The sequence below is a fragment of the Colletes gigas genome, unplaced genomic scaffold (genome assembly GCF_013123115.1).
Source record: "Colletes gigas isolate AHSC1104 unplaced genomic scaffold, ASM1312311v1 Colletes_gigas_Sc00009, whole genome shotgun sequence".
Taxonomy (NCBI): domain Eukaryota; kingdom Metazoa; phylum Arthropoda; class Insecta; order Hymenoptera; family Colletidae; genus Colletes; species Colletes gigas.
In genome coordinates this window covers 7,759,297-7,786,672 of record NW_025106638.1, presented here as the reverse complement: position 1 = coordinate 7,786,672, position 27,376 = coordinate 7,759,297, and the positions used below count along the sequence as shown (strand labels likewise).

At 37.8% G+C, this 27,376-nt stretch overlaps 2 protein-coding genes across 2 annotated transcripts in view; both read left to right on the top strand.

The window, feature by feature from the left end:
- LOC122397461 overlaps positions 1-27,376 on the top strand; it is a 56,527-nt gene that overhangs the window by 24,159 nt on the left and 4,992 nt on the right. The window contains exons 3-17 of the mRNA XM_043396612.1: positions 4,058-4,291; positions 4,861-4,986; positions 5,614-5,741; positions 6,171-6,399; positions 10,070-10,233; positions 10,950-11,184; positions 13,858-14,040; positions 14,261-14,460; positions 14,522-14,771; positions 14,848-15,110; positions 15,190-15,338; positions 15,403-15,571; positions 19,043-19,415; positions 20,101-20,300; positions 25,445-26,214. Coding sequence (XP_043252547.1) covers positions 4,058-4,291; positions 4,861-4,986; positions 5,614-5,741; positions 6,171-6,399; positions 10,070-10,233; positions 10,950-11,184; positions 13,858-14,040; positions 14,261-14,460; positions 14,522-14,771; positions 14,848-15,110; positions 15,190-15,338; positions 15,403-15,571; positions 19,043-19,415; positions 20,101-20,300; positions 25,445-26,214 — 3,673 coding nt within the window. The remainder of the gene's footprint in view (positions 1-4,057; positions 4,292-4,860; positions 4,987-5,613; positions 5,742-6,170; positions 6,400-10,069; positions 10,234-10,949; positions 11,185-13,857; positions 14,041-14,260; positions 14,461-14,521; positions 14,772-14,847; positions 15,111-15,189; positions 15,339-15,402; positions 15,572-19,042; positions 19,416-20,100; positions 20,301-25,444; positions 26,215-27,376) is intronic.
- Positions 25,327-26,534, top strand: LOC122397566 (borealin-like). Its single transcript, XM_043396812.1, has one exon. The coding sequence runs from the start codon at positions 25,421-25,423 to the stop codon at positions 26,285-26,287; it is 867 nt and encodes a 288-aa protein (XP_043252747.1). The 5' UTR covers positions 25,327-25,420; the 3' UTR covers positions 26,288-26,534.

The window sequence follows — 27,376 nt, the reverse complement described above, 5'->3', positions numbered from 1 at the left end:
CTGACGGGTAAACGTTAATATCAGATATTTGCAATATGGGGAGGAAAAGTAGTGAAACAACGTTAGAAGAAAGAAAACTTGTTATTCGGTTATACCAGAAATATTAAAAAGAAGTCGGTCCACCGTACAAAGTATAATAAATAAATATAAAAAAGAAGGAACATTACGGAATGAAGAAAGAACTGGTAGACCCCGAAAACTAAGTACTAGAGAAGAGCGTAAAATTGTTCGAATTATTAATCAAAATCCAAATACCAATGCATCGGAAATTGCATCAAACCTTCAGCAATATATGCACAAGGAAGTACATCCGAAAACTGTATGAAGAGTGCTGCATCGGGCAGGATACAACAGTAGAGTTGCGAGGAGGAAACCCCTTATTAGTAAAGTAAATAAAAAAAAGAGATTAGAATTTGCAAAAGTATATACAGGGTGTTCGGCCACCTCTAGCAAAAATTTTAATGAGCGATAGTAGAGGCCAAAATAAGACGAAAATCAAGAATACTAATTTGTTGATGGAAGCTTCGTTAAAAAGTTATTAACAATTAAATTCAAAAATTTCAAATCGTTCTGGAAAAATTATTTTCGGTTGCGGGGGTCAACTACAATCATTTTTGGTGAGTACACATACCTCCGAAATCCTATCTACTTTCGAGAAAAAAAATCGAGTAGGTGCTGAAATTTTTCGGCGAAAAAAAATTTTTCAATTCGTTTTAAAAAAATTATTTTCGGTTGCGGGGATCAATTACAATCATTTTTTATCATTACACTTACCTCCGAAATCGTACGCACTTTCGAGAAAAAAATTCCTTACTGAAAATCCAATTAGGTGCCTAAATTTTTCAACGGAGAAAAAAAATTGCAAATCGTTGTGGAAAAATTATTTTCGGTTGCGGGGGTCAATTACAATCAGTTTTTGTCATTAGACATACCCACGAAATCCTGCCCATTTTCGAGAAAAAAAATAGAGAAGGTGTGAAATTATTCGAGAAAATTAAAAAATTGCAAATCGTTGTGGAAAAATTATTTACGGTTGTAGGGTTCAATTACAGTCATTTTTGGTGAATAGACATACCCCCGAAATCTTGCGCATTTTCGAGAAAAAAATTCAGTAAGAGCGGCACTTTAAACGTTAATAACTTTTTAACGAAGCTTCCACCAACAAATTAGTATTCTTGATTTTTGTCTTATTTTGGCCTCTACTATCGCTCATTAAAATTTTTGCTAGAGGTGGCCGAACACCCTGTATAAACGCTAGTGACGACTTCAGGAAGAATATAATATTTTCCGACGAGTCAAAATTTAATATTTTTGAGTCGGATGGTAATAAAAAAGTGTGGCGGAGAACTAATACGGAATTGGATCCCAAAAATATGCAACCGACGGCGAAATACGAAGGTGGACGTGTGATGTTGTGGGGATGTATTGCTGCTTCTGGGGTCGGTAAATTAGTGATAATAGATAGGATAATGGATAAACATTTATATTTAAACATTTTAAATGAAAATTTACAAGAAAGTGCAGACAAATTAAGTATTGGCAGATCATTTTACTTTCAGCAAGACTGCGACCCGAAACATACAGCGTATATAGTGCGTCAGTGGTTGTTATATAATACTCCCCACATGTTAATAACTCCTCCACAATCGCCTGATTTAAATCCCATCGAGCACGTATGAGCGAAACTTGAAAAAAATATTCGAAAACACGATATAACAAGTAAAGAACACCTGAAAGAAATATTAAAAAAAGAATGGTATAATATAGAACTAGACTGCGTAAAAAATTTAGTGTTGTCAATGCCAAATAGATTACAAGAAGTAATTCGCCAGAAGGGCTACCCTACAAAATATTAATTTAAAAAATTAAATGTATGAATACTTTTGTCCCAGCGATTTCTGACCGTCATGTGAATTTCAATCCATATTAAGTTACTAAATGATGTTATTGCCTTTATTTTTTACTCATTTGTTGTTATAAGTGTTATGTATGATATACAGCAACATATGTTTGAATATAATTAATAATATAGAAAATATTGTTGCTTTTATTTCTATATTCCAAGTGTATGAATACTTTTGTCCCCCACTGTACCTAATATGATAATGTAAAAAATTGTTTGTTTTATTATACATTTATACAAGTTGATTATAACACTTTACAACCTTTTAAAGGAAACCACTATTAGATTGCAATTTTTTAAATATTTTCAGCCGTTTCTATTTACTTTTTTTTTTTTACTGTACATTGACTGTGACACTCTGATAATGCATGCGTAAGATAATTCTGTCCCCTCGAGAATTTGGAAATTATGGAAAAATCTTAAACAAAAACGAATACCGAATGAATCGTAACCATGAAGAATCGATTGTTTAAATGCATTTTTCATATCTTTTACGCCATTTCAGGGCAAAATGGGATATTACACTTGTTGCTCCCTAAGTATATGCAGAAACACGTTACGAAAGAATTTTTTCATTCCCGGTGATGGTAAAGGCTCAACGATTTTTAACATCGTTCGTGTTACGTATGAGTATTGACGACCTGTGCATCGAAATTCGTGTCGTTCAACGTCTCTTTGAGACGAACTGAGCTCAATTGTTCGGTTTCATGGGTTAATAGTTTAATCAACGCTCTCTGTGCTTCGATCTGCGTTCGTTGCTCTTCTTTGTACGATGCCGTTGGTTCGATTGAATCGCCACGTGGAAATTGCTGCATCGGGGAATAATTGAAAACAAACCCAGTCCACGCGGAATTAATTTGTAAAATTCGCGTTACCGGTACCGCGGAACGAAACGCGTGCTCTACTTAAACGCGCGAAGTAACGACACATTTTAACGACAACCGACAAGGGTAGCCAGTCGTTATTTTGAACAACAGCCGTGTTTTGCCCATTCCCTTTAACCCTTTTTGCAATTCTTAAATCACAAAGTAAATATTCTCTAGTAAGACGAAAAATCAACCACTGGCCATCCCTCACGACCATTCGTTTCCTTATCTTTTGGACGGTGTTTGTTTTTCGTTTAAATTTTGTTCAATTTTATGAAGTATTATAAATAAACACAATTACAGCTTTGATCGACGCAGTAATTAGGGATTTACGTATCATAATTCCTTGATAAAAACCATTTAAATAGAAAAGTATGGGAACGATGGCCACGTCAATCACGATAGGTTTTAGCTTTTATTCTGCCCTTTTTACTTCTATTTTAGTTTTCGCGCTCTTTTGTTTCTGATCGCATGTATGGCACAAATTTGATGCAGTTTTCGCAGAGCCAATGAAAGCATACCATACACTGCATTCAATCTTCAGTCTTTTCGGTCGAATAGTAGTTTTTCCCCACACCGTTTGCAATAGTAGTACAATCACTGTTTATAGAAATACAGCTATCCAAGTTGCTAGGGGCGGAGATTAATTTTTTCACTGCATTTCGTAAAAATAATCAACTCTACGCCGTACAAAATATGAGCTTTGAAACAACGTGGCCATTTCTCCCGCTGGTCACGTAATCTATTTATCACGATCAGAGCAATAAATAATTTTAAGTTATATACGCTCGATACAAAATATTGACTATATTGCAATATATTTTCCGTTGCGATAAAATCAACGACAGAATTCTCGCTTTTCGCGCGACAAACATACGTTACTGTGTTTTTGTTATCACCGACATTATCTTTGATAATATTTAATATCCCATTCTAAAATTCAACTATTTTTTTACAAGAAATCCAGTAGAGACAATATCCTCGCTGGTGTACGTTAATAATTTGTTTGCTTGATCTGTTTCCTATCTGTGGAACGGAGCCAATCGTGTCGACAGCGAAAATACCTTTGCTTTCGACCAGCAGATGCGTTGCAGCTTGAATCGCTCAAAATGTTTATTACAATGCGTTAATAAAATACAGAGACAATATACCGAGAAGTCAATAAATACGATTACCGATGTTCACGTTTGTGTACCTTGGGTTTATCGTTTAAAAAAATTCCCCCGTTAAGAATCGTCTTTTTGAATTCTTTGCTGATAGAAGATATTCTGTTGTTTGTTGTTGACAGACAGCAACTTTGTGCTGGGAAATGCGCAGGTTCCGCCGACCTATCCGATCGTTTACTGCTCCGACGGTTTCTGCGAGCTGACAGGATTCGCGCGAGCGCAAATTATGCAGAAGGGTTGCGCTTGCAAGTTTCTACATGGACAGAAAACGAAAGAAGAGGAGATAGGGATGATCGACAAAAGCCTTGAGAGCAAGACGGAACTGAAGATGGAGGTCGTGTTTTATAAGAAGACCGGTAAGCTTCGCGCGGTACAGCGGTAAAAATTAAGGAGAGCTCCGGAAGTTTGCGCTTTTTCCGAGTTCGGTGGGTTAAAGAGATAGAGTTCGTGTCTACGTTGCAACTCCTCGAGTTCAGAATGCAGGCAATTACGGACAGTGGAACGCATCAGCTTTCGATTCGATTCGCAGAAGCAACTTGGAGTTTGAGTACGCTGCAAGTTTTATCCCCGACTTACTTAGCTCGGGTTGATTTTCAACCCTGTTATTGGCTCAAAATTATTTGAAATTCTAACGGAAACGATTCAGGAATGCAACTAGTCTTGTCTCGCTTAAATTAATTTCACGGATAATACACGGTGCAAACGCGTGCAACAGACACGTTTAATCAGTATAATCGATCCAATCAAGTGTGTATCATATTTGCGTGATACTAACCGTCCGTATTTATTAATAGTTTGAATGGTCGTGTTCGAACGATGAAAAAAACATCGCGTACATAAAATCGATGGTGCTCGTTCGTCGAACGGTTTAGGTCCTCTTTCTCATTACGCTTAACAAGATTTAGAATCCGATATTAATTTCCAGGGGACCCGTTCCATTGCTTGCTCGACATTGTTCCGATCAAAAACGAAAAGGGCGACGTCGTTCTGTTTCTGGCATCGCACAAGGAGATCAAGAAGGATTTTCAGCTCTGTGAGTTGCACGACAGTGGTGAGTTCTGGCCATGCTTCGCTGCTGAACGCGAGTCCGACGAAACGATTTTCTTTGGAACGCATTTCGATCGGCGAATTGCGTTCCAAAGTATCAACGGACCCATCGAATATGGATTAAACGTTCTCGACGTTCATATTTTTTTTCTTTTTTTTTTTTTCTCTCGACTTACCCAACGTTTCGCGTTTCTCTACACCGCGATCCACGCAACACGCTGCACGTAAAACGCAATGCAACACTATTCTTCAAAGCGAGACACCAAACAGCACAAATCAAGCAGGCCAACAGTTTCGAACAGTTTGCTTTCCTTGTAGTATTTACACGTCCCGGCGTTGCACGCGTTGGTTTTCGTGCAAAATCAAACCCAGGGTAGCTACGCGAATAGGTACACTCAAATCGAAACGTATTTTCATCGCTCGTGCCGTTTTTACGGAACGCGTTTCGAACGAGAAGAAAGAGAACCGGTAAACAGCGAGGCGTATCCATTAGCTTGAACGTTGCTTGTTTTTAATTATTAATTATAGAGAACTATTTGTATCGCGCTAAAGTTCGTTGATTGCATGCCAACTAATTTATAAACTATACGAGGTAAGAAGTGTGCACGGCAACGGTACAATTGCATTTCAGATGCAAATGGTAGCCTCGATCCGGAGGCACCGCCGGCTAATTACGGCAGAAGAAGGAGTCGCGCCGTCCTTTATCAACTATCAGGCCATTACAGGCAGGATAATAAGCCCAAAATTAAGTTGAACAATGTAAGTGATTTTACTTTAATTGATACGCTTTTCTATTGTCCTTACTTTCAGCGTTCTATATTTTTCGTGTGCTTTGCAACTGGATTTACTCTTGTTTCTGTAACGTTTTATTTTTACGTTCGAACGATTAAAATACATAAAACCAATCCTCCATGTAAAAAAGATTATTTTATTTAAAAAATAAACACCAACGTTCAGTTGCTCCAAAATGGAATGCATTTTTTATACACACGTTTCGCTTGCTTGTAGAACTTTCATACAAACTTAAATATTATGAATTTATAGGTATGCTCTTTTATATTAAAAATATAATAACGTTTTAGGAAATGTTTACATTTTTTTACCGAGGTCCTCATTTTCCATATTAGGCTGAAATATCTCCAAACGCCAAAGCATACATTTTATAAAGCTGTCTTACATCTATTCTAGAACCTTCTTCATTCCACTGCGGCGCCTTTACCAGAGTATAAAACGTCAGGAATCAAAAAGCCACAATTCATCTTAAGCCACTACGGCTGCTTCAAGTCTTGCTGGGACTGGTTAATACTCCTCGCAACGTTTTATGTGGCGATCGTCGTCCCCTTCAATGCGAGCTTCATTAATATCGATAGGCCTACGATGGTCAGTGACGTTGTCGTCGAAGCCCTCTTTATAATCGGTGGGTACCATTGTCCAACTTATTCTCCGACCGTAAGTAACAAAGTTCGAGGGCAGAGAATTTCTTCGAACTTCGAACAACGAAATTCTCGATACATCGATCGGTGCACGGTGAAAATAATTCGATCGAAAAGGATCGTCGGGGGGGTGTTCTCTTTATCTCATCGCGTTAAGTCCAAAGTCTCCGCTCGTCTGTTACCTGACCGTCTCGTTTAGTATCCAGTAATTGCCACTCGAAGCAATTTCTCCAAACGTGTACGCAGCTGGATTTACTTTACAAGACTATACAGGGTGTCCCAAAGATGTTGCGGGTCCTTAAAGGGGGTGATTCGGGGGATGATTGCAAACAACTTTTTCCTTTGTGAAAATGCTCTCCGGGGTTTCGTTAACGAGATATTAACAAAAAGCACCGACCAATCAGATCGCGCGCTTTCCGCCCGAGCTCCCATGCTAGCATGGCTACGCGCCGTGCTAGCGTGGCTACGCGCCGCGCTGCGACTTGTGAACAAGCAACTCGGCATGCAACGAGGAAAATTGCGTAGAATGGCAAATGAAAAAGGCGTAGCAAATAAAATCGAACACGTTGTCATGGTTTGTTTGTTATTTAAAGTGAATGATGAATAAAGGATAAATAGATGAAAATCACGTGTAACGTAAAAAGACGAATACACATTTTTTTTAGAGGATTCGAAAATAATAGTTATTTGAAGTGGGAGGATATGGAATACGTAAAATTCCTTGTGTCAATAACGTATCCACGAAAAGGAAATTAACGAAAAGTGATCGTAGTTCGTTATTGTGATATAAATCCGTAATTTAATAACGACCAGCACTGTTGCTGATAACGAATAAGTCTGTTTAAAAAGCCCGGATAAATATTTTCGTACGAGAATTTTAAGAATTATTGCCGGAAACAAGCCATAGCTTGCGTTAAATTTAAAAATGAATGATTACCAATAAACTGACTAAAACTCACCCTTGTCGAAAATGCACCTGTAACTTGAAAACTTGTGTCACTGGGTCACTGAACCGATCCTGGTCATCGATGGACGAGCCCAGTGCACAGCTGATCCCAGGTATACGACACTACCCAAAGTTAAGGGTCGCAATGTCAGGTGCGTCCAGGTCAACGTATCGAATATTCACTTCACTGCACGGCTACTAACACTGATCACTTTATTTTTTGTCGTGAAACGTATTGTTCTTACGTCATAAAGTCATAAATTATCCGAAACTGTAGGAAACTGTTCTCTACCGCCGACTAGCGGGACAATACGGTCATAAACCGCAACCCTGGCGAAATGCTCTGGCTGATCAGCCTGATTAATTTTGGAGAACTAGAAATTACAGATTATTATCCAACATCAATACGCCTCGCGGAGAGACACAGGAAGAGGTGGGACCGCTGTCCACCATCTCTCGTCCGGAATACGTCGACGCGTATTAAGTCGCAGACCAATTAAGCGCGTAATTTATGACTTAATTGGTTTCGCCTCGTAGCAGACGTAAACTCAGGGTATCGGAAAGGTGAAACAGGAATGGTATGCATTTTCTTCTTTATAGCAACTCGAAGACTTTCTGTTTCTCTTCTCTTCGGGCCCTTTCGAACCGATACACGTGGTGTATGTTTTCTATCTCGAGGCAATGGGTACAATGGCAGTAGAAGGACAGAACGCGGGCTTTTGTGAAAGTTTTCGTTGCACTTCTGCAGGCCACGTGTTTTTTCAGCAAATGCTGGTTTCTTTTTCTCTAAATTTTGTCCTGGTGGGAGTTAACTCATAATGGAACGAGAGAAGCTATTTCGGGGTAGTGGAAGTTGCTTGAAAAAAATCCTGTCAGTCAGCTAGCAAACCCGTCGTAGAAATGTACACGGCTCAAGAGTACTATAGGATGTTCTGGGTGTACGCCCGGAACAACGGGAACGCAAGTGCTGCTGTGCGAGCATTTGCGTTAGAATTCCCTAATATTCAAACGCCAAGCGAGGATACATTTCGTCGCTTAGCGTCGAGATTGTATTCAACGGGGTCCATGATGCCGCGAGGCCGTCATGTGGAGCAATACTTTCATTAATAACAATCGGCCCCTTTCGGGGCCACCAATTTTTAAAACGTAAGAACAATACGTTTCACGACAAAAAAATAAAGTGATCAGTGTTAGTAGCCGTGCAGTGAAGTGAATATTCGATACGTTGACCTGGACGCACCTGACATTGCGACCCTTAACTTTGGGTAGTGTCGTATACCTGGGATCAGCTGTGCACTGGGCTCGTCCATCGATGACCAGGATCGGTTCAGTGACCCAGTGACACAAGTTTTCAAGTTACAGGTGCATTTTCGACAAGGGTGAGTTTTAGTCAGTTTATTGGTAATCATTCATTTTTAAATTTAACGCAAGCTATGGCTTGTTTCCGGCAATAATTCTTAAAATTCTCGTACGAAAATATTTATCCGGGCTTTTTAAACAGACTTATTCGTTATCAGCAACAGTGCTGGTCGTTATTAAATTACGGATTTATATCACAATAACGAACTACGATCACTTTTCGTTAATTTCCTTTTCGTGGATACGTTATTGACACAAGGAATTTTACGTATTCCATATCCTCCCACTTCAAATAACTATTATTTTCGAATCCTCTAAAAAAAATGTGTATTCGTCTTTTTACGTTACACGTGATTTTCATCTATTTATCCTTTATTCATCATTCACTTTAAATAACAAACAAACCATGACAACGTGTTCGATTTTATTTGCTACGCCTTTTTCATTTGCCATTCTACGCAATTTTCCTCGTTGCATGCCGAGTTGCTTGTTCACAAGTCGCAGCGCGGCGCGTAGCCACGCTAGCACGGCGCGTAGCCATGCTAGCATGGGAGCTCGGGCGGAAAGCGCGCGATCTGATTGGTCGGTGCTTTTTGTTAATATCTCGTTAACGAAACCCCGGAGAGCATTTTCACAAAGGAAAAAGTTGTTTGCAATCATCCCCCGAATCACCCCCTTTAAGGACCCGCAACATCTTTGGGACACCCTGTATACATTTATTTATATTCGAACCGCGACAATCGATACCAAAGATCAACGAATCTGTCGTCGACGAATCGAACTACTCGAGTCACTCTCGACGAGCGATAGATACACTTTGAAAACACTCGTTTGGTATCGCTTTGCGTATCGATTAACGATCTATCGAGAACGAGCTCTTCGCGGGTGTTCGACGAGCTAGTATTTCTTTGCGAGCGACAATCGATGTTTGATTCGCGAACGGAACAAAGGAATCGTTTAAAAATCCTTACGGCTACTCGAATGCCAAATTCGTTTCCGGTCTCGGGAGCCGTAACTTCGTACGAACTACCCCGGGGTTGTCCAGTGCGTAAGCGAGCGTGACGAGGCGCATTTAGAGGCGGGATTAAAAGCAGTTGGTCGCGCCAAGGCGAAGTTCCTTAACGCGATGCATTTCCGTGTCGGGGGACTCGAAAGGACGAGTAACTATAAGAGCAGTTTGTCTCTTTGACCGAGACGGAGAGACCGTAGGCGTTTCCAAGCACAGGCGTTTCTATTTCTACGAGCTCGTCTACCGCCTCGCGCGTCGGGCACCATTTTGAAACGTCGATTATCAACGACAATCGTAAACAATGATCACGATATTTGCAACGTCTTCTGCCTCTCTACAGATATCGTCCTGAACTTTCGAACGACGTACGTGAGCAAGAAGGGCGAGGTTGTCAGCAATAGTAAATGCATCGCCGTGAACTATGTAAAAGGCTGGTTTGTTGTCGATTTAATCGCAGCTCTGCCGTTTGATTTTCTTTATGCCTCCGACGTTTATAGCGGCGAGGTGAGTGTTCATTAATAATCCCAAAATGCATCCATCTTTCTTGACGCGTGCGATTCGCTGTAAAACCGACCGTGGGACACGATATCGTAAATTGATTCGTTGAGTCGCTTTTAAGCGAAATCACAGTTAGTTTATCGTATTCGAACCCCTGACGCGAATAGTTTGTTTCCGATAGTCGATGAAATCGCGAAATGTAAGAAAGGTACGTGCAAGGAATGCTGTAAAATATCAAGAGACGAGTCGTGAATGGAGTTCGTTTACTAAAGATCGATATATATTATTACGTTGAGCGCCGCGGCGTATTCTTTGTGTCGCGTTTTCGTCGATACGCGGCTACGTAACCCAGACGATGAATGGCACAATCATCCAGTCGTCGTAAGTTCGGAGCGCCCGAGAATTCGTAATTACATCAATTCCTATGAAATCAAATATTCGAGAACGCGAACATTCGAGGCGGTAATTCCTGTTGCTCGCGTCCATTCGGATCGTTGCTAATATTATTGCGTTGTTCGTAAAGTAGTTTCGTCTCCTTACCAACGGAGACGGTAATCGTATTTTTTAACCAGCCAACTTTATTCCAAACCGTATTCTGATCATAAACCGATCCCACTTTATCGACTATGCGATATCACGTAGAAGATCGCGAATCACGATCCATCATATGCGTCGATAACGTTCGATCGCTTTTGTGCGTTAATAGCATATTTTTTGCATAGGATTCGGGACATAGTAATATACATTTAGTAAAGTTAACAAGATTACTAAGGCTAGCACGACTGCTTCAAAAGATGGATAGATACGCGCAATATAGTGGCGTGATTTTGACAATGTTAATGCTCAGTTTTATCACGTTGGCGCATTGGATGGCTTGCGTGTGGTTCGTTATCGCTGAAAAAGAAAGACTTAAAAACGACAGTGATTGGGACCTCGGTAAGTCGATCATTTTTATAAGATGCAAATTCATCAAATTTTTTCTTCGTAATTTCGTTACTTCTGCCCCGTTGTTTAACCTTTGGAAGCGGTGCCTTGGGTCCGTTCAGACCCATATTATATATTTTTTAGTAAAATAAAGAAAAACTATAATTATAAATAAACAATATTCATTTCGTATCTTTAGAGTTCGCACAAACATTTTCTCTTATCGAGTATGTATATGTGTACGATATACATATTATTTGACCGTAAACTTTTTTAAGACATTTAGTGCAGTTTATATAATTAATTCAGGTCGAAACAGACCCAAGCACCGCTGAAAAAATAGTTGAGCATAGATATTATTAATATTTTGTAGCAAGGAGCCGTATAATCGTTCCAGGACTTATCGCGCGTATAGTAATCCATTCAGTACGGATTCACGTACATGCTTAGATATACAGATTGATCATCCCGTGTCTCGTTTCACGGAACTTGTCCTCAAAGAGCTTCGAGCCCTGCGTGGAAATCCATGCTCGGGAAAGTTAGAACTATATTCGCGTTAGTCCGTAAACTTTTCTCTCAGATGGGAATTGTATCGCGTAATTTAACTACATGCCTCAGCCACTAGGCAAGCAGTTGTAATGCCATTGCTGTTTCATCGGCACGCGTAAATTAATAACGTCTAACGGAAAAGCTCGAAGACGGAATTCATCCCGGATTATATCTAAGCACGTACACATACAGTGAGTGTAAAAAGTATTCGTACACTAGTCAATTTGAACAAAAACTTTGCAGAACTTTGTTTATTACAAAAGTATGTTAACAAAAACATACATACATATTCTTAGAAATCTCTGGAACAAATGTCATTAACAACAAATTATTTATTTATATTTATTATGAAAATATTAACAAATTTCCAGAAATTGACCTAAAATATACGCGTAATAAGTATTCGTACACTTCTAATTTTACAACAAAAACTATAAATTTTAGTACATAAACGTAACAAAAATCAGTCTATTTGCTATTTTAGTATCTAGTGGGATTTCCTTTAGATTGTATAATCGCTTTAAGCCTTTGCGGCATTGAATTTACTAAATTTTTGGTTATAGTACTAGAAATTTTGTTCCATTCCTCTAGAAGTGCATTTTTTAAATCTTGTTTCGAAGAAATGTGATGGTCTCGAATTTCTTCTTCAAGATGACTCCATAAGTGCTCTATCACATTTACGTTTGGAGACTGTGGAGGGATTTTTAATTGCTGCGGCACATTATATAGGATCTACTGACGTGTATTATAAGCATTATGCTTTGGACCATTATCTTGCAAAAATATATAATTGCCCTGTAACTGCATTTTATTTGCACTAACCTGAAGATGCTCTTTTAGAATATCGATGTACATTTTGTGATCCATGATACCATCGATAAAATGGAGGGATCCAACCCCGCTCGCACTCATAGAGCCCCAAACTGTGACTGATCCTCCTCCATGCTTTACGGTCGGCTTCCTTTTTTCGTACTCGGTATTTTTTTTCTGCCATACTGTACATCGTCCATCTGACCCAAATATATTAAATTTACTCTCATCAGTAAATATAATACGTTTCCAGTGCTCCATAGGAACATTAACGTACTCTTTCGCGAATTGCAATCGTTTCTTTCTATTAATTTCATTTACGAAATATTTCTTACGAGCTACTCTGCCGTGATATCCTCTATCCCGTAAAAAATTACGCACTGTGCTACTGCATACATTAATGTCCAGATCATTTTTAAGTTCAGCTGTGATTTTCACCGCACTTATCTTTGGATTTTGCTTTATTTTTCGAATTATCCATCGGCCGGTATACTCATTTATTATTCGTTTACGTCCGTTTCTTGGATTAGTTTTTACAGTTTTTCGATCGCCATATCTGTCAATGATTCCTTGAATCGTGGACATCGGTCTATTTAAAACTTTAGAAATTTCACTCAGTGTTTTACACTTATTATGTAAATTTATAACAATTTTCCTTTCTTCTTCAGAGGTTCCCTTGCGTTTTCGTCCCATTTTACTGATAATTTCATTGATAATGTTTGAATTCAGGATACATACTACCTATACCGACAGCGTCTCCAGACATGCTGATGCTAAGTATGTTTACATATCATGGATTATCTTGTAATCGTTCTATGTGGAATGTTACGAATCAAAGACTGTACGAATACTTATTACGCGTATATTTTAGGTCAATTTCTGGAAATTTGTTAATATTTTCATAATAAATATAAATAAATAATTTGTTGTTAATGACATTTGTTCCAGAGATTTCTAAGAATATGTATGTATGTTTTTGTTAACATACTTTTGTAATAAACAAAGTTCTGCAAAGTTTTTGTTCAAATTTACTAGTGTACGAATACTTTTTACACTCACTGTACGTACACGTCGGCTGTTTCGCGGACCTCTCCGCCAGCTTTAGAAAGATCGAATCTCGAATCTCGAAGCGCACGTTCGTGCATTATTCCCTCGAATCGAATAGATTTTTATCGGCATTAGCGCACTTGCGACCGACATTTCCATTACAATGTATTCCAAACCGAGTTTGCTACGCTACAAAATCAGGGAACAGACTCACGAACCGGACGGTTCGGTTCTTTTCACGATGGAACGTCGACGATCGATTGACGGGCGCGCGAAGGAATTTTGATCGATTCAATGTTTCAGGTTGGATTCACACGTTAGCGGACCGATTAAAGATTCCCGTGCAGAATGTGACGCACGCGGAAAGTTACATCACAGCATTGTATTTCACTTGTAGCAGCTTAACGTCAGTAGGATTCGGCAACGTTTCGGCCAACACGTTCTCCGAAAAGTTATTCTCCATTTGCGCGATGCTTATTGGCGGTTAGTAATCATCATCGATCAATATAGTACACGTTAATCCATAAGGATTATCAATTAATTATACGATAATCAACCTGTTGGTTCCTATAAGCTTGTTTGTTCGCTAAGAATATGCGTATACGTGTACTAGAAGCGAACGATGTTAATTAGTGCGGAATAAAGTTGACGTAAATTTACAGTAGGAAATATTTCCACACTGTACATATCGTGTATGCTACAGCTCTGATGCATGCTGTGGTGTTCGGTAACGTGACGGCGATTATTCAAAGACTTTACTCTAGAAAATCGCTGTATCAAACAAAATTACGGGATCTCAAGGATTTTTTCGTGTTGCATCAGATCCCCGAAGAACTGAAACAGCGAATGCAAGACTACTTTCAGACAATGTGGTCCCTGAACCACGGTATCGACATACACGAGGTAAACCGACGCGTGACGACGATACTAAACTACGATACGTAACGTATTAATACCATTTCAGACTCTCGAACAGTTTCCCGAGGAACTCAGGGGGGATGTTTCGATGCACCTACATCGCGAGATTTTGAGTTTACCGATATTCGAAGCCGCCTCCCAGGGTTGCCTAAAACTGCTTTCGCTACGCATTAGAAATAATTTCTGCGCGCCCGGCGAGTACCTTATTCACAAAGGGGACGCGCTTTCGTACATCTATTATTTATGCAACGGGTCCATGGAAGTCGTACAGAACGACATGGTCGTCGCTATATTAGGTACGATATCGGACCGCGTCCGTCGACTCGCGTTTCTACAACTCAATTTTCTAACGTTACTTGCATCCGCGTGAAGGGAAAGGCGACCTGGTGGGCTCCGACATAAAAGTTCACTTGCAACACAATAGCAACGGAGGCGGAACAGGTGGAACAGGAGCAACGGACATTATAGTAAAATCGAGCAGCGACGTTAAAGCGTTGACCTATTGCGACTTGAAGTGCATACATATGCAAGGCCTGGTCGAGGTTCTGCGACTTTACCCCGAGTATCAGCATGAATTCGCGAACGACATACAACACGACCTCACGTACAATATACGAGAAGGTTACGAGGCGGAGGTAAATTCAAACAAATAAGTTCGAATAGCGTAACGGAAGGGAAACAACATCGACAACCGTTTTGCTTGGAAACTTTCAGCAAGAGTCGGACATGAACGGGCCGTCTTTGACGCTGCCGTCGATCAGCGAGGACGACGAAAATATGCCCGACGAAGGCGAAACTTCGCCGTTGTCGCCCCCGAACAAATCGCCCCTGCACACGTCCAGTCCACGTCACGCGAAGTTTAGGTACGTCGGTTCGCCCGTTTTTCTTGTCGTACAGTCTGTAAGTGTAGTTTATACCGAACAACAGGGAAGAATACAGAGAGGGCAGAAGAGCGGCAAGGGGAGTTCTGGTGAGGGGCAGAACGGCTCAAGTGATCGCGCAAGAATCCGTGGAAGAACATATTCGAGGGTCCGTGGAAAGACTCGATACGCAATTCTCGACTCTCCATCAAGACGTCGCTACGCTTAGTTGCGAGGTATTCGAACTGTTATTATCAATTTGAAAAAGTCCAAATCATTTTTAGATCCATCAACACTAACCGATACTTCGAATATACCCATTCCTACCATGATCGGTCAAATGATATTCTTTTTCTCTTTTACGAGGCAACGTGCTTCTGATTTTTCCATTATATGTATAGAAAGTTGTGTTTTTAAGTTTATTCGTAAGATATCTTTCTCTTTCGTACAGAAAGTTTGCAAACTACGTCGAAGTTTCTTGATTTCCATCGGATGGAAGATAAAGCATCCTTGAAAACGAATTTTGTTTCGAATCGATGCCATAGTTGGTTCTAGAGAAAATAATTATTTACGAAAAAATGCTGGGATAGTAATTACGCAAACATCATGTATACAAATTTAAATTCATTTTCAATCGTATAAGTAATAGGAATTGCTGAAACTTCTTTAGGTGTATAGCGTTAAAGTAAATATCAAAATAAATATAGAAGGCAGCATAAATTATAAAAGTAGTTATATTCATGGGATAGAGAACGGGGAACCCTTTAAAATGAAACTTGTTTCAAGTCGATCGCGTGGTTAGTTCCGGAGATATAAGGGTTCGAAGCGTTTGTTTACGTTTCATTGACGCGAGGCCAATGACCGCGCGCGCGTAAATAGTAAACAGTGCGTAGCAAATTCTTGGAAATACTACGCTTTCGCGTCACGCGACCCTGTCTCGACTCACGCGCGAGAGAGAGGCCCGACGCGAGGCGTCAGACGGGGACAGAGATAGTCGAATTAAAAAAATTATCCCTTTACATAAATTACGATATCTCGAAAACGAAATGTCGGATCGACATAAACCAAAAACCATTTTAAACAGGAAGCTTTGCCGCTTTCAACGATGGCTTATTTATGGCTAAAATATGAGTAGTTTCGGAACTGCACGCGTCGTAAAGTTTTATGATTTTTAATACGCGTTAATAGGCTATTGCACGTATGACTGACAGCGACATAATGGAATTTTAAAAATTACGCTTTTCTTTACATGGTGATATCACGAAAACAAAAAGTCGTATCGACGTAAATCAAAAGCCATTTCAAAAAGGAAGATTTGTCGCTTCTAACGATGGCTCAGTTATGCAGAAAACACGAGTAGTGTCCGAACTGCGTGTATGTAAAGTTATAACTATTTTTATATATTTACATATTTCCTATTTACATCGGCAGCTATCCAGAATTTGCTACCAAATTTTATCCGGTCTTTTACAAAAAAATATAAATTGTGGTAGGCAAGACAGAATACATATTTTTCTCGGAAAACAAGCAATAAGAATAGAAGTGAATATTGAAAAAATTCATTGTGCGTATACTGTAAGAAAAATCGTGAAGTTAAACGGCGCATAGTGGGGCCATTGCATGCCAAACGCGGCAAAAAGTGGTTTTATACAAATACATATACCCACAATGAAATAATGATTCACTAATAGTTAATGGGACACATGGGCCATGATTTAGTGTGATTTTTTTTATCATTTGTCGATTTTTGATACGACTACATGATTTTGAAACGTTCAATCTTAAAATCATCCAAAATTATAATCATCGTTTATTGTTGCTTTGATTCTTCAAAGTAAATGATGAGTAATTGAATTAAATGTACTTAGTACGTATTTAAATTACGAATGAAGAATCAGATGAAGAATCATTCATAGATTCATAAATTCTTTCGTTTTCTCTTCGTAAAGGTCGTGCCGTCTATTCGCTAATTGCCATCTTCTCCTGAAACGGGACTTCAAAGTTGCAATTTTTGTTTTCAAAATTTTCTGGAACTCCAGAGAATAATTATCCTGTCTCATTAAGGACCACTCTAAAAATTCTAGTTTATTTTCAAAATCATGATTTTGATGCTGTGTCATGATGTTATAAAAATGCATCATTAAAAACACACGTACTCCTGATGAACCTTAGGATTTAAAAAAAAATGTCACTCTATTAAAATGAAACTTTTGCTACGAAAACTGTATTAACAAACTATATAGAAGATGAAGAAAAATGGCGAAATTCAAATATATATATCTGTACCTACCTACTTCAATTGGAAATTCCATTATTTTAACACTAAATATTTCACTCACAACATACAAGTTAGGAACGTCAAACGACAAATGCTCCAAATTCGTGATCATTTTATGCTTTTATAGCATTCGAAGCAAAAACAATGAAATGTATGCATTGTTTCCTAGTTTTGATATATAGGGTTATCCAAATTGAGTGTCACATCTTTCAACAGATGGGACTACTAAACGGTTTGATTGTTCTTTGTTATATTTCACACACGCCATCACTAAGCATAAACAAATCATGATGGAACGCTACACTGTGCAACAACGTGTACAAATTGTTGAAAATTATTAGAAACGTTCAATTTCTGTTCGAGTTTGTTTTCGTGCGCTTCGCGAAATTCTTGGTCCAAATAAGCAACCTTCTGACAAAACAATTCGTCGAATTGTGAATAAATTCAAAGAGACTGCTCAGTTTGTAATGTAACACGTGATACGTATCAACGTGGAGCTAAAAAACAATATTATAGCCACCATTAATGAAATAGAACCCCAATTATGTAATAGTGTAATAGACAATTGGGCAAAATGAGTCAAGCTCTTGAAAAACAGCCTAGTCGGTCATTTGAATGATATTGTGTTCCACGATTAATGTTTCGAAGTGGACTTTATATTAAAATAAAGAAACCTGAAATATCTCAAACAGTTTGTATTTTATTTCAATTTAAAGATGCGACACTCAATTTGGATAACCCTATATTTTTGAGAATCGTAACAATACTCGCAATCGCCGACGCTCGCACGTGCCGAAACAGTTGATCATCTTTATATTTTTCGCAGTAGCATCTAGTAGCAGCTAATTTTTTTTTAAAAAAAAAAGGTAAGGCTTCACTCTACAAAAAGCAACTAAAATGAACACTGAACCACACTGCATTCATAATTAAAAAATAAAATGAAAACTGAACATGTTCAATTAGTTATAACTCAAAAAATGTTGGAGATATAAAAGTGTACTTTGGTGTAATTTAAATACGTACTAAGTATATTTAATTCAATTACTCATCATTTACTTTGAAGAATCAAAGCAACAATAAACGATGATTATAATTTTGGATGATTTTAAGATTGAACGTTTCAAAATCATGTAGTCGTATCAAAAATCGACAAATGATAAAAAAAATCACACTAAATCATGGCCCATGTGTCCCATTAACTATTAGTGAATCATTATTTCATTGTGGGTATATTTATATAAAACCACTTTTTGCCGCGTTTGGCATGCAATGGCCCCACTGTGCGGCGCTAAAATAACATTGTACGTTAGAAATTCTAAAGGAAATTTTTAAAATGGTCATTTCACCGGTCGTGGTAGGTTTAGTGTTGAACGTTTACACGGAAAAATTGTACCCGGGTTCTCCAACATTCTATATTTGATAAACATAGGTCAGAAACGCGATTCAAGCTCTGCAAATACTGGCGTGCTCGCCGCAAAGTAATCCGAATTTGCCAATGCCCGTGAATCGAGGGAGCGGCGTTTTAGCGAGAAGTTCGTCCCATCCTCCGGACGCTATATGCTGGAATCCACCTCCGAGGGTATGCGACGCGTCGACGCAAACCGACTGGCCTGTAGACATATTCGACTCCTGGGTTCGAGCGAACGCTCAAAGGGTACTGAGGATTCTCGAAATAGATCCTGATATTCTTTTAAGGCAACCTCGATCCCCGACACCGTCTCCGTCTTCGCCGCCACCGCCGCCGTACGAACCCTTGTCGCCTGTCGCGGGCACGCCGCCGAAATCGCCATCCCCGTCGCAAGGTAACCGGAAGTAATTGAACATTTTTACAGGAAAGCTCGTCAACGAGATTCCGTACAGTGGCGGTACCTAAAATTATAATTTCCTTCGACTAACAAATAGTCCCCTCTCCTGCAGAGGAAGTCGAAAATTGCACAGTAATGAGTTTTGCGTTGAAAAACCCTTTGTACCAACTAAAACACACTGCGTCTCGTAACTACAAAACCATCCAAAAATGTTCAATTTTATATATATTTTATACGTTAGAAATCTATGTTTCCTTAGAAACAGTTTAATTATATTTATTTTAAAAAAATTTACTACGGAAAACTAATTCGTTATTGTTTCATGACTATAGAACCAAAGCACTCGAATGTTATTCTCTGTTGATGTTTCGTCAGTTTTCTCTTGTCCAGTCTGAAAATATTAATTTGATTAATAGTGCCGCGTGGAAGTTATTTAAGCGGGCAAGAATTTGCCAAACTGCAATTTGCCAATGTTGTGATGAATTTTTTTTTTAAATCCTGATCAAAAAAGTAGCTTTCTTCCAGATCTCAACGTTTAATTGCTTTTCGTTAATTTAGCAGCAACGTAAAAAACTTGAAAATTTTAGGGTGATTTTACAGTCACGACATGCAGCGTGTGTACTTATTTTTCTTACTTTTTATCGGAGTAATCTTCGTTAACATTTACTAGTCACCGTTACAGGAAAGGGTCATTTCATTGTCGGAAGTCATGGAGATCGACACATTCCTCGTTTATATAGACCGACGCATTCTACGTGGGATCCCGAGAATAAACACCGATACAGTGCCGGTGACGCCGAGAACGCGTCTCTGTATCAAGCGTTCAGTACCCTGCGTCGATTGCCAGAATCGCGATCGTTAAAATTTGATCCATTCGATAATTGAGCATCTCCAGAGACATATCAGAGACCAACGAAACGGAATGCTCGTGCGATCGTGTACGAACACCGAAACGAGAGCGAAGTAGAAGAGCCACCCGTCTGGAAAAAAGAAAAAAAACAAGAAATAGAAACGAGATGCCGAATCGCGTTCAGATTCGTTAGCATTTCATCGATCGGAATGAAATACCATGAAATTTTTAAGGTCCGTACGTTTTTTTACACGCGCGAAATAGAGACACTCGCATCTCCCTTCGATCGACAACGATTAAAATTATCGTTGGCGTTGACGGTATCTCATTGCAATAGCTGGAAGAATTACTCGGGCAACAATACGCGTGAATAGGATATCCCATCGTATCGCGAAACATTTATAAAATTCGAAAGATTTTTCGAAAAACGTTCGACTGCGACGATATTAATGGCCTCGCTCGTTTTTAAATGTTTCCATTAGTTGGACATCTGATACTTTACTGTCCGGCCCAGAACGCCTCTATAATAAAGCACGTGTACAATCATAAAGTTGAATTGAAAATTAAACTCGACGCTCATCGTGCATTCTTCGTGTTCAACCTCGTTTTAGCAAACAGATCGAGAAAACGTTTTTATATAAAGGATACTTTTTTAATCGCGTATTCCCAACACGAGCATTTGGAAATCGAATATCGATATACAGGGTGTTCGGCCACCCCTGGGAAAAATTTTAATGGGGTACTCTAGAGGTCAAAATACGACGAAAATCAAGATTACCAATTTGTTGATGGAGGCTTCGTTAAAAAGTTATTTACGTTTATAGTTCCATCAGTACTGAATTTTTTTCTAAAAAATGCGCAGGATTTTGGGGGTATGTATATTCACCAAAAATGATTGCAATTGACCCCCGCAACCGAAAATAATTTTTCCAGAACTATTTGAAATTTTTTTTCGTTGAATTTAGGCACCTAATTAGATTTTCGGTACGCAATTTTTTTCTCGAAAGTGCGTAGGATTTCGAAGATAATTGTGATGATCAAAAATGATTGCAATTGACCCCCGCAACCGAAAATAATTTTTCTAGGACGATTTGAAATTTTGTTTTTTCATCGAAAAATTTCACACCTTCTCGAATTTTTTTCTAGAAAGTGAATAGGATTTCGGAGATATGTGTATTCACCAAAAATGATTGTAATTCACCCCCGCAACCGAAAATAATTTTTCCAGAACGATTTGAAATTTTTTTTTCGTTGAATTTAGGCACCGAATTAGATTTTCGGTAAGGAATTTTTTTCTCGAAAGTGCGTAGGATTTCGAAGATAATTGTGATGATCAAAAATGATTGTAATTGACCCCCGCAACCAAAAATATTTTTTCCAGGGCGATTTGAATTTAATTGTTAATAACTTTTTAGCGAAGCCTCAGTCAAGAAATTGATATTCTTGATTTTCGTCTTATTTTGGCCTCTAGAATCTTCCATTAAAATTTTTCCCAAGGGTGGCCGAACACCCTGTATAAATGCTCATCGAAAACCTATTTTTCTTCGTAACGTTCGTTCTTGTGTCATTCCATATATGTACGTGTTGCTGTGATTGATTAAACCTAGTTAGCGAAACTGTTTCGTTTAAGTCGTTACGACGTGTTTTCCCAAATCTATGCATATTTCAAAATGATCATTCGCGACGAGTTTGCTGTATACGAATCGGTGAAACTCGACCATTCTCGGGTAGGGGAGACATTCAACATTTCATATCGTAGTCTTCTCTGGAACGGGAAGACTTTAAACATACCGGAGGAATGAAACTTTTAAACGTTAGAATAGCAATAATGTGCACAAGAAATTTCGATGTATCCGCCGACGTCCAAAATTAGATTAATAGTTACTGGAAAGTAGTAATTAATTGGAGCATTTACTATCGCGTTCAGAATTGTTAATTTCGTGATAGGTAACACGACACATCGTAGATAGAGATCAACCGACCGATTCGAAATAAATGTATCATATAAAAGTATATCACGCGAGTGTATGTCCAATTGTAAGTAATTCTCGAACGAAGTTAATGTAAATAGTATACATATATCGCTATCGGAAATATGTGATAAGGCACGGCTTTGGCCATGCACAACAATTGTATTCGTTCATCTTTCATCGTCATTTGTGAAGGTCTTCCGGTGACAAAGGTTGCTCGTGAAACCATGGTGTTTAATAATCAGATCTGAATAAATCCAAAGAACGAAATTAAAAGTAACTTTTGAAAATACGGAGGATTATGCAATACGAATGACTTTCTAAGAGATCATTCTATTGGACGAATATTATTATTTAAACGGAGACCAATAACCATTAAACACCGCAAGTCCCGTGTATAGTAGGTATTTGTTTAGAAGACGAAGGATAAAATAATTATAGTTATTATGATACCGTGATTTCACAAATGTCAATGAAAGCAGCTGTTTTATAAATATTTCATATATTTTGTTATACTGTTTCTATGCTCCACACCTTGTCACTCAAGCTAAACATATTGTAATGTTGTCTAACCTACTTCACGTATTCTACTACTTTTTACACACTTCGAACAAATATAAAGAAAACATTCGTCATTTTAATATTAACGGAAAATGTCAGTGAGCACAAAATACAATTATTTCTTAACGCGCACTCAAGTGCGTTCGTAGTTGACGAATTGTCAAATAATGTTCAAAGATGTACAATTATCATTCGGTACACCAATTCGGCATTGAGATTAGAATTAAAACGAATGAGGGAAAAAGTTGTTATTCGTGTTAGATATGATAATGTGTAAATCATCGATGCATCTGTATACATATATGTATGTATGTAAATACATATACAAATATGTACATATCTAACTTTTCAAGGATATCAAATAATGAGAACCTTAGCTAAACTTAATTAAATTTTTTAATCATACTAGTTAGAGAATTTTAAATCAACGGCCTTAAAATAAAGATTTATTTTTTTCACTGCTTTTAAATATCGAGGATAAAAAAAAAAATGTGATTTCTACGTGACCGATGTCCATGATTTTTCGTTTCGATCCGGCATTAAATTACAAAACAGTTTAAACCCATAGGATTAGGTATTTCAGCCGAAATCTGAGAAAAGTATATCAACCGAATAACTAAACAGTTCAAATCAATACACACTTCGTCGCGATATTTCTGAATATAATACTAAATATAATTACAAAGAAAAATAGATCTTTTCCAGGGACGTCAAATATCGAGTTATATTGTATCAGTTGAAAATATCGATACTGTACAAACGCGAAAAGAGAAACTCATTATTCTAAAATAATAAAATATATTTATAACTATACTTTCCGAGAGACACTGAAAGTACCATTGTTAATAAATATGATAGCTTATACAGACATAACTCTTTTTAACAACGCTTTCACGGCTAAAATTTCAGTTTTTATCTTGCGCCTATTGTACAAACATTTTCATTGATAATTTCAGAGGCATACCGTGTTACATTAATGTGCATATTGTACTTTTTAGTGACACAGAAAATAAGTAGCAAACACAATCGATAAGAAGAAAAATCATATCTACATTTCTGAAATCTTTCAGGCGATTGTACATATTCTGAAATGCTTATTGTACAGTGTGCATCGTGTAATTGGCATCCTTTGTTTATTCGTCTCATTGAAAAAAGAATGTCAAATAAAAGTAATCACTGAAACACTTTGAAAGGTATTATTGATACATGTACTAATTTATGAACCTTCCTGCACTATAAATTATTTCCTACAGAAGTGAGAGAAAGGTATTAAATTTGGTTCGTTCAAATAGCCCGCTGACATCCCAACCAATTTAAAAGGTCAAGGTTAAGTAAGGGGTTGAAAGATGCGGCTCGGAGTGGCAACTCTCATTGAATTTACTGTTTGAATTTACGGCAAACATTTCCTAGTTTTTTCGAATTAAAATACAGTGAAAACTCGATAAATGTCGCTACTCCGGGTCCGGTCAGCAACACTTACGGAATAGGAGAATCGTCTTTCGAATTTGATTGTAGTTTGCCGACGCTTCGAACGTAGAAAGAGTCAGTAGCTAAAGAAGAAAGAGGGACTGAAACTCGGATTTATCGCCCCAGTTTAAATATCCGCGTCAGTGTGACCACACTACTGCACAGAAGAAAGTTTTTTATTTTTTACTTTTTGTTAATAAAAATTTCACTATCATATGGGCGAAATTTTTCTGATTAAAATGAGACTAAACACGATATAAATCGGTCAATATTTGGTAGCATAATATTGAATTAAATATTGTACTTGCGAGTCTTTCTCTCTTTATTTATCCTTCGTGTGCTGTCCTTTTCTATATTCGGAAACATCAAAGAACGACGGATCAAGGTGCTGGCTACATTTATCGAATGGGAGGTAGCTATTTTCAAACGGAACACTTCCACCGTTCCGTAAGTGATCAAAAACTGCAACACTTATGAGATAGGAGGTTTCGTTAGCTACCTCTGTTCGATAAATGTACTATCCACTGACCTTGCGAAGATACGAGTACACAATATTTAATTCAATATTATGGTAACAAATATTGGCCGATTTATATCGTGTTTAGTCTCATTTTAATTAGAAAAATCTTCCCCACATGATAGTAAAATTTTTATTAAAAAAAAGTAAAAAATAAAAAACTTTCTTCTTGTACAGTAGTGTGGTCACACTGACAGGGACATTTAAACTAAGTGACGAAGGCAATAAAGATTTTTAAAGAAAGCCGCTACGTCTCCGGTTACACTTCGCCTCACTGGTTCAAGGGGGATCCCCCTAGTGGTGGGGATAAAAATGTATCATTTATGGAACACCTCTTGAGGACATTTATCGAGTTTTCACTGTAAATAAAATCGGTTTGTATGCGTTTCTGAACGCTTGCAACCTAACGCCGACCAACGTCACTAGATAGTTACCAGATAGTAAAGGCGGGTTTATTTTTTAGCGTCGTTTTGCTGTTCTATCGTTCATGTATTCACTGACATAAAACTCTAAACTATTAACGGTTGGTAAATAGAATTCAAAACATTGTTGTTTGCAAAATTCATTTGGATGTCGTATAAAGTGTAAGATAAGCAAACGAATCTATTGAACTTAATTTGTGACACTGTGATCAAAAATGCCGCGAACGAAACATGTTCAGAAATCGAAACGGAAACAGCAACCTATGGAAGAGAGAGATCTATTAATGCAAGATTTTGGACGACAGGCCCATTTGCAAATTTTAAAAATGGAAGAAGAGGGAAAAATGGCGATAAAAAGTTTTGAAACTTTTGTTGACGTTACTTTATCACGGCTTCCAATGGAAATACGAAACATGACCCTTGGTGAGCTACTCAACATCGACATCGACGATCAAAAAGAGAATTGTAACAACAATTTGTTGTCAGTTGATAACTGTTTGTTACCACGGGTTTCGAGAATAAAAAAAGAGAAGGAATTCACAAAAAGGATCACTGCTGCTTCTGATGATGGATATGTAACTGAAGGAATAGCCACAACGCATATATCAACAAATAAAAAGGGTACTAAACTGTCTGCAAACAGAAGAACACGTAGCAGTTCAAGGAATAGCAAAATTAAATTTAGTGAAATTAATGAGAATATTGTAAAGAAAACTGTAAAGAAATCTGTTAAGGAATCTATGAAATTTGATAAATTTAAAACCCCTGCACCTGTGAAGCCTGGGAATAATGAATATGGTCTTGTGACTCCAAAAGTCAAACCCAACACACCATTAAATGTATTAAGACGTCCACGAGAAGGAGAAATGGTTCTTAGCATGCAAGGTAGTCCCTTATTAGTTTCTACAGATATTCAGCAAAATGTTGCCAACGTTAATGTGCCTCTGAGTAATGGCAATATAGTATCATTGTTACCTACATATGGACTACGTATGTCACAGATTCCTGTGTTAGATTCTGAAACCATGCAACAACTGAAAACTTTAAAAAGTCATATTGAAAAAGTTATCTCTTCAAAATAATAATTGTTCTTATAATGTATTTTATATTTAATTGACTGATTGATCAAAACGTGTTTTAAATACTTTGTTACAACTTTATTGTAAGTAATATTGATGAAATAAATGGCAGTATATGTTCATTTGATATTTAAACAGCAGAGTTTGTATGTGATAATGCATATGTAGCATATTGACTCTTACCTAGCCAGAATCAAATCATTTTGTCTCAATATTGGCATGTTGCATCATTTGTAATCATGCGATCGACTGAGCAAGAATTAAGTTAATATAAGATTAAAAATTTCCTATAAATAAATTTATTTATGTACAATAAAATTGTTTTACTATATATAGCTAAGGTTGATATCATGGGGATGCATGTATAATTGTTTGTATAATAAAAATATTTTGAAACAATAGTTCAATAACAATAGATTCCTCAACGCGAAGAGGTCAAAGATTTATGACAATGCGAACTTTTGCCGCTCGAATAGGGTAGATGTCCCTGTCATAGCAAGTATGTAACGGATTACAGCTTGCAAAAAAGGAGAAGGGGCTCATTCCGCAAGCCACCGAACGCTGAAGCAGTAATAGACTTTCGTAGGAATTCTTGATCATGCGTTCTAGTACGCATGATCACTGCCGTATACACTTAACTAGAATTTAGGGTACCGTTGGATCCCAGTAAGGAACAAAATTTAAGGAAGTTACAGGGAAAAAGACAAGTTTTTATGAAGAAAAACAGCATAAAAGTACAATAAAAGGTGGAGAACAATTCATTGTTTATTTAGTTTTTACGCGTGTAGCCGATTTATTACATGAACACCAACATTTGTTGCTTGGGTAAGGAAAACTGTAGAAAACCTTACCAGTATTCGAACAAAAATATTGCGCGTAAAAATGAACGTGAAACACACAAATACATAAAATATATAAAATTATACACTGGAAACATATACTTTATCAATATTAACTGAATACATTTAAATCAAATTAATTTCATATGTTTTAATCGACTTAAAACTAAAAATGTTGGAATTCCCAATAGACCCTTTACATGCACCTCCTCTTGCGTTTAAGATACATCTATGGTAGCGGACGACATGTAGC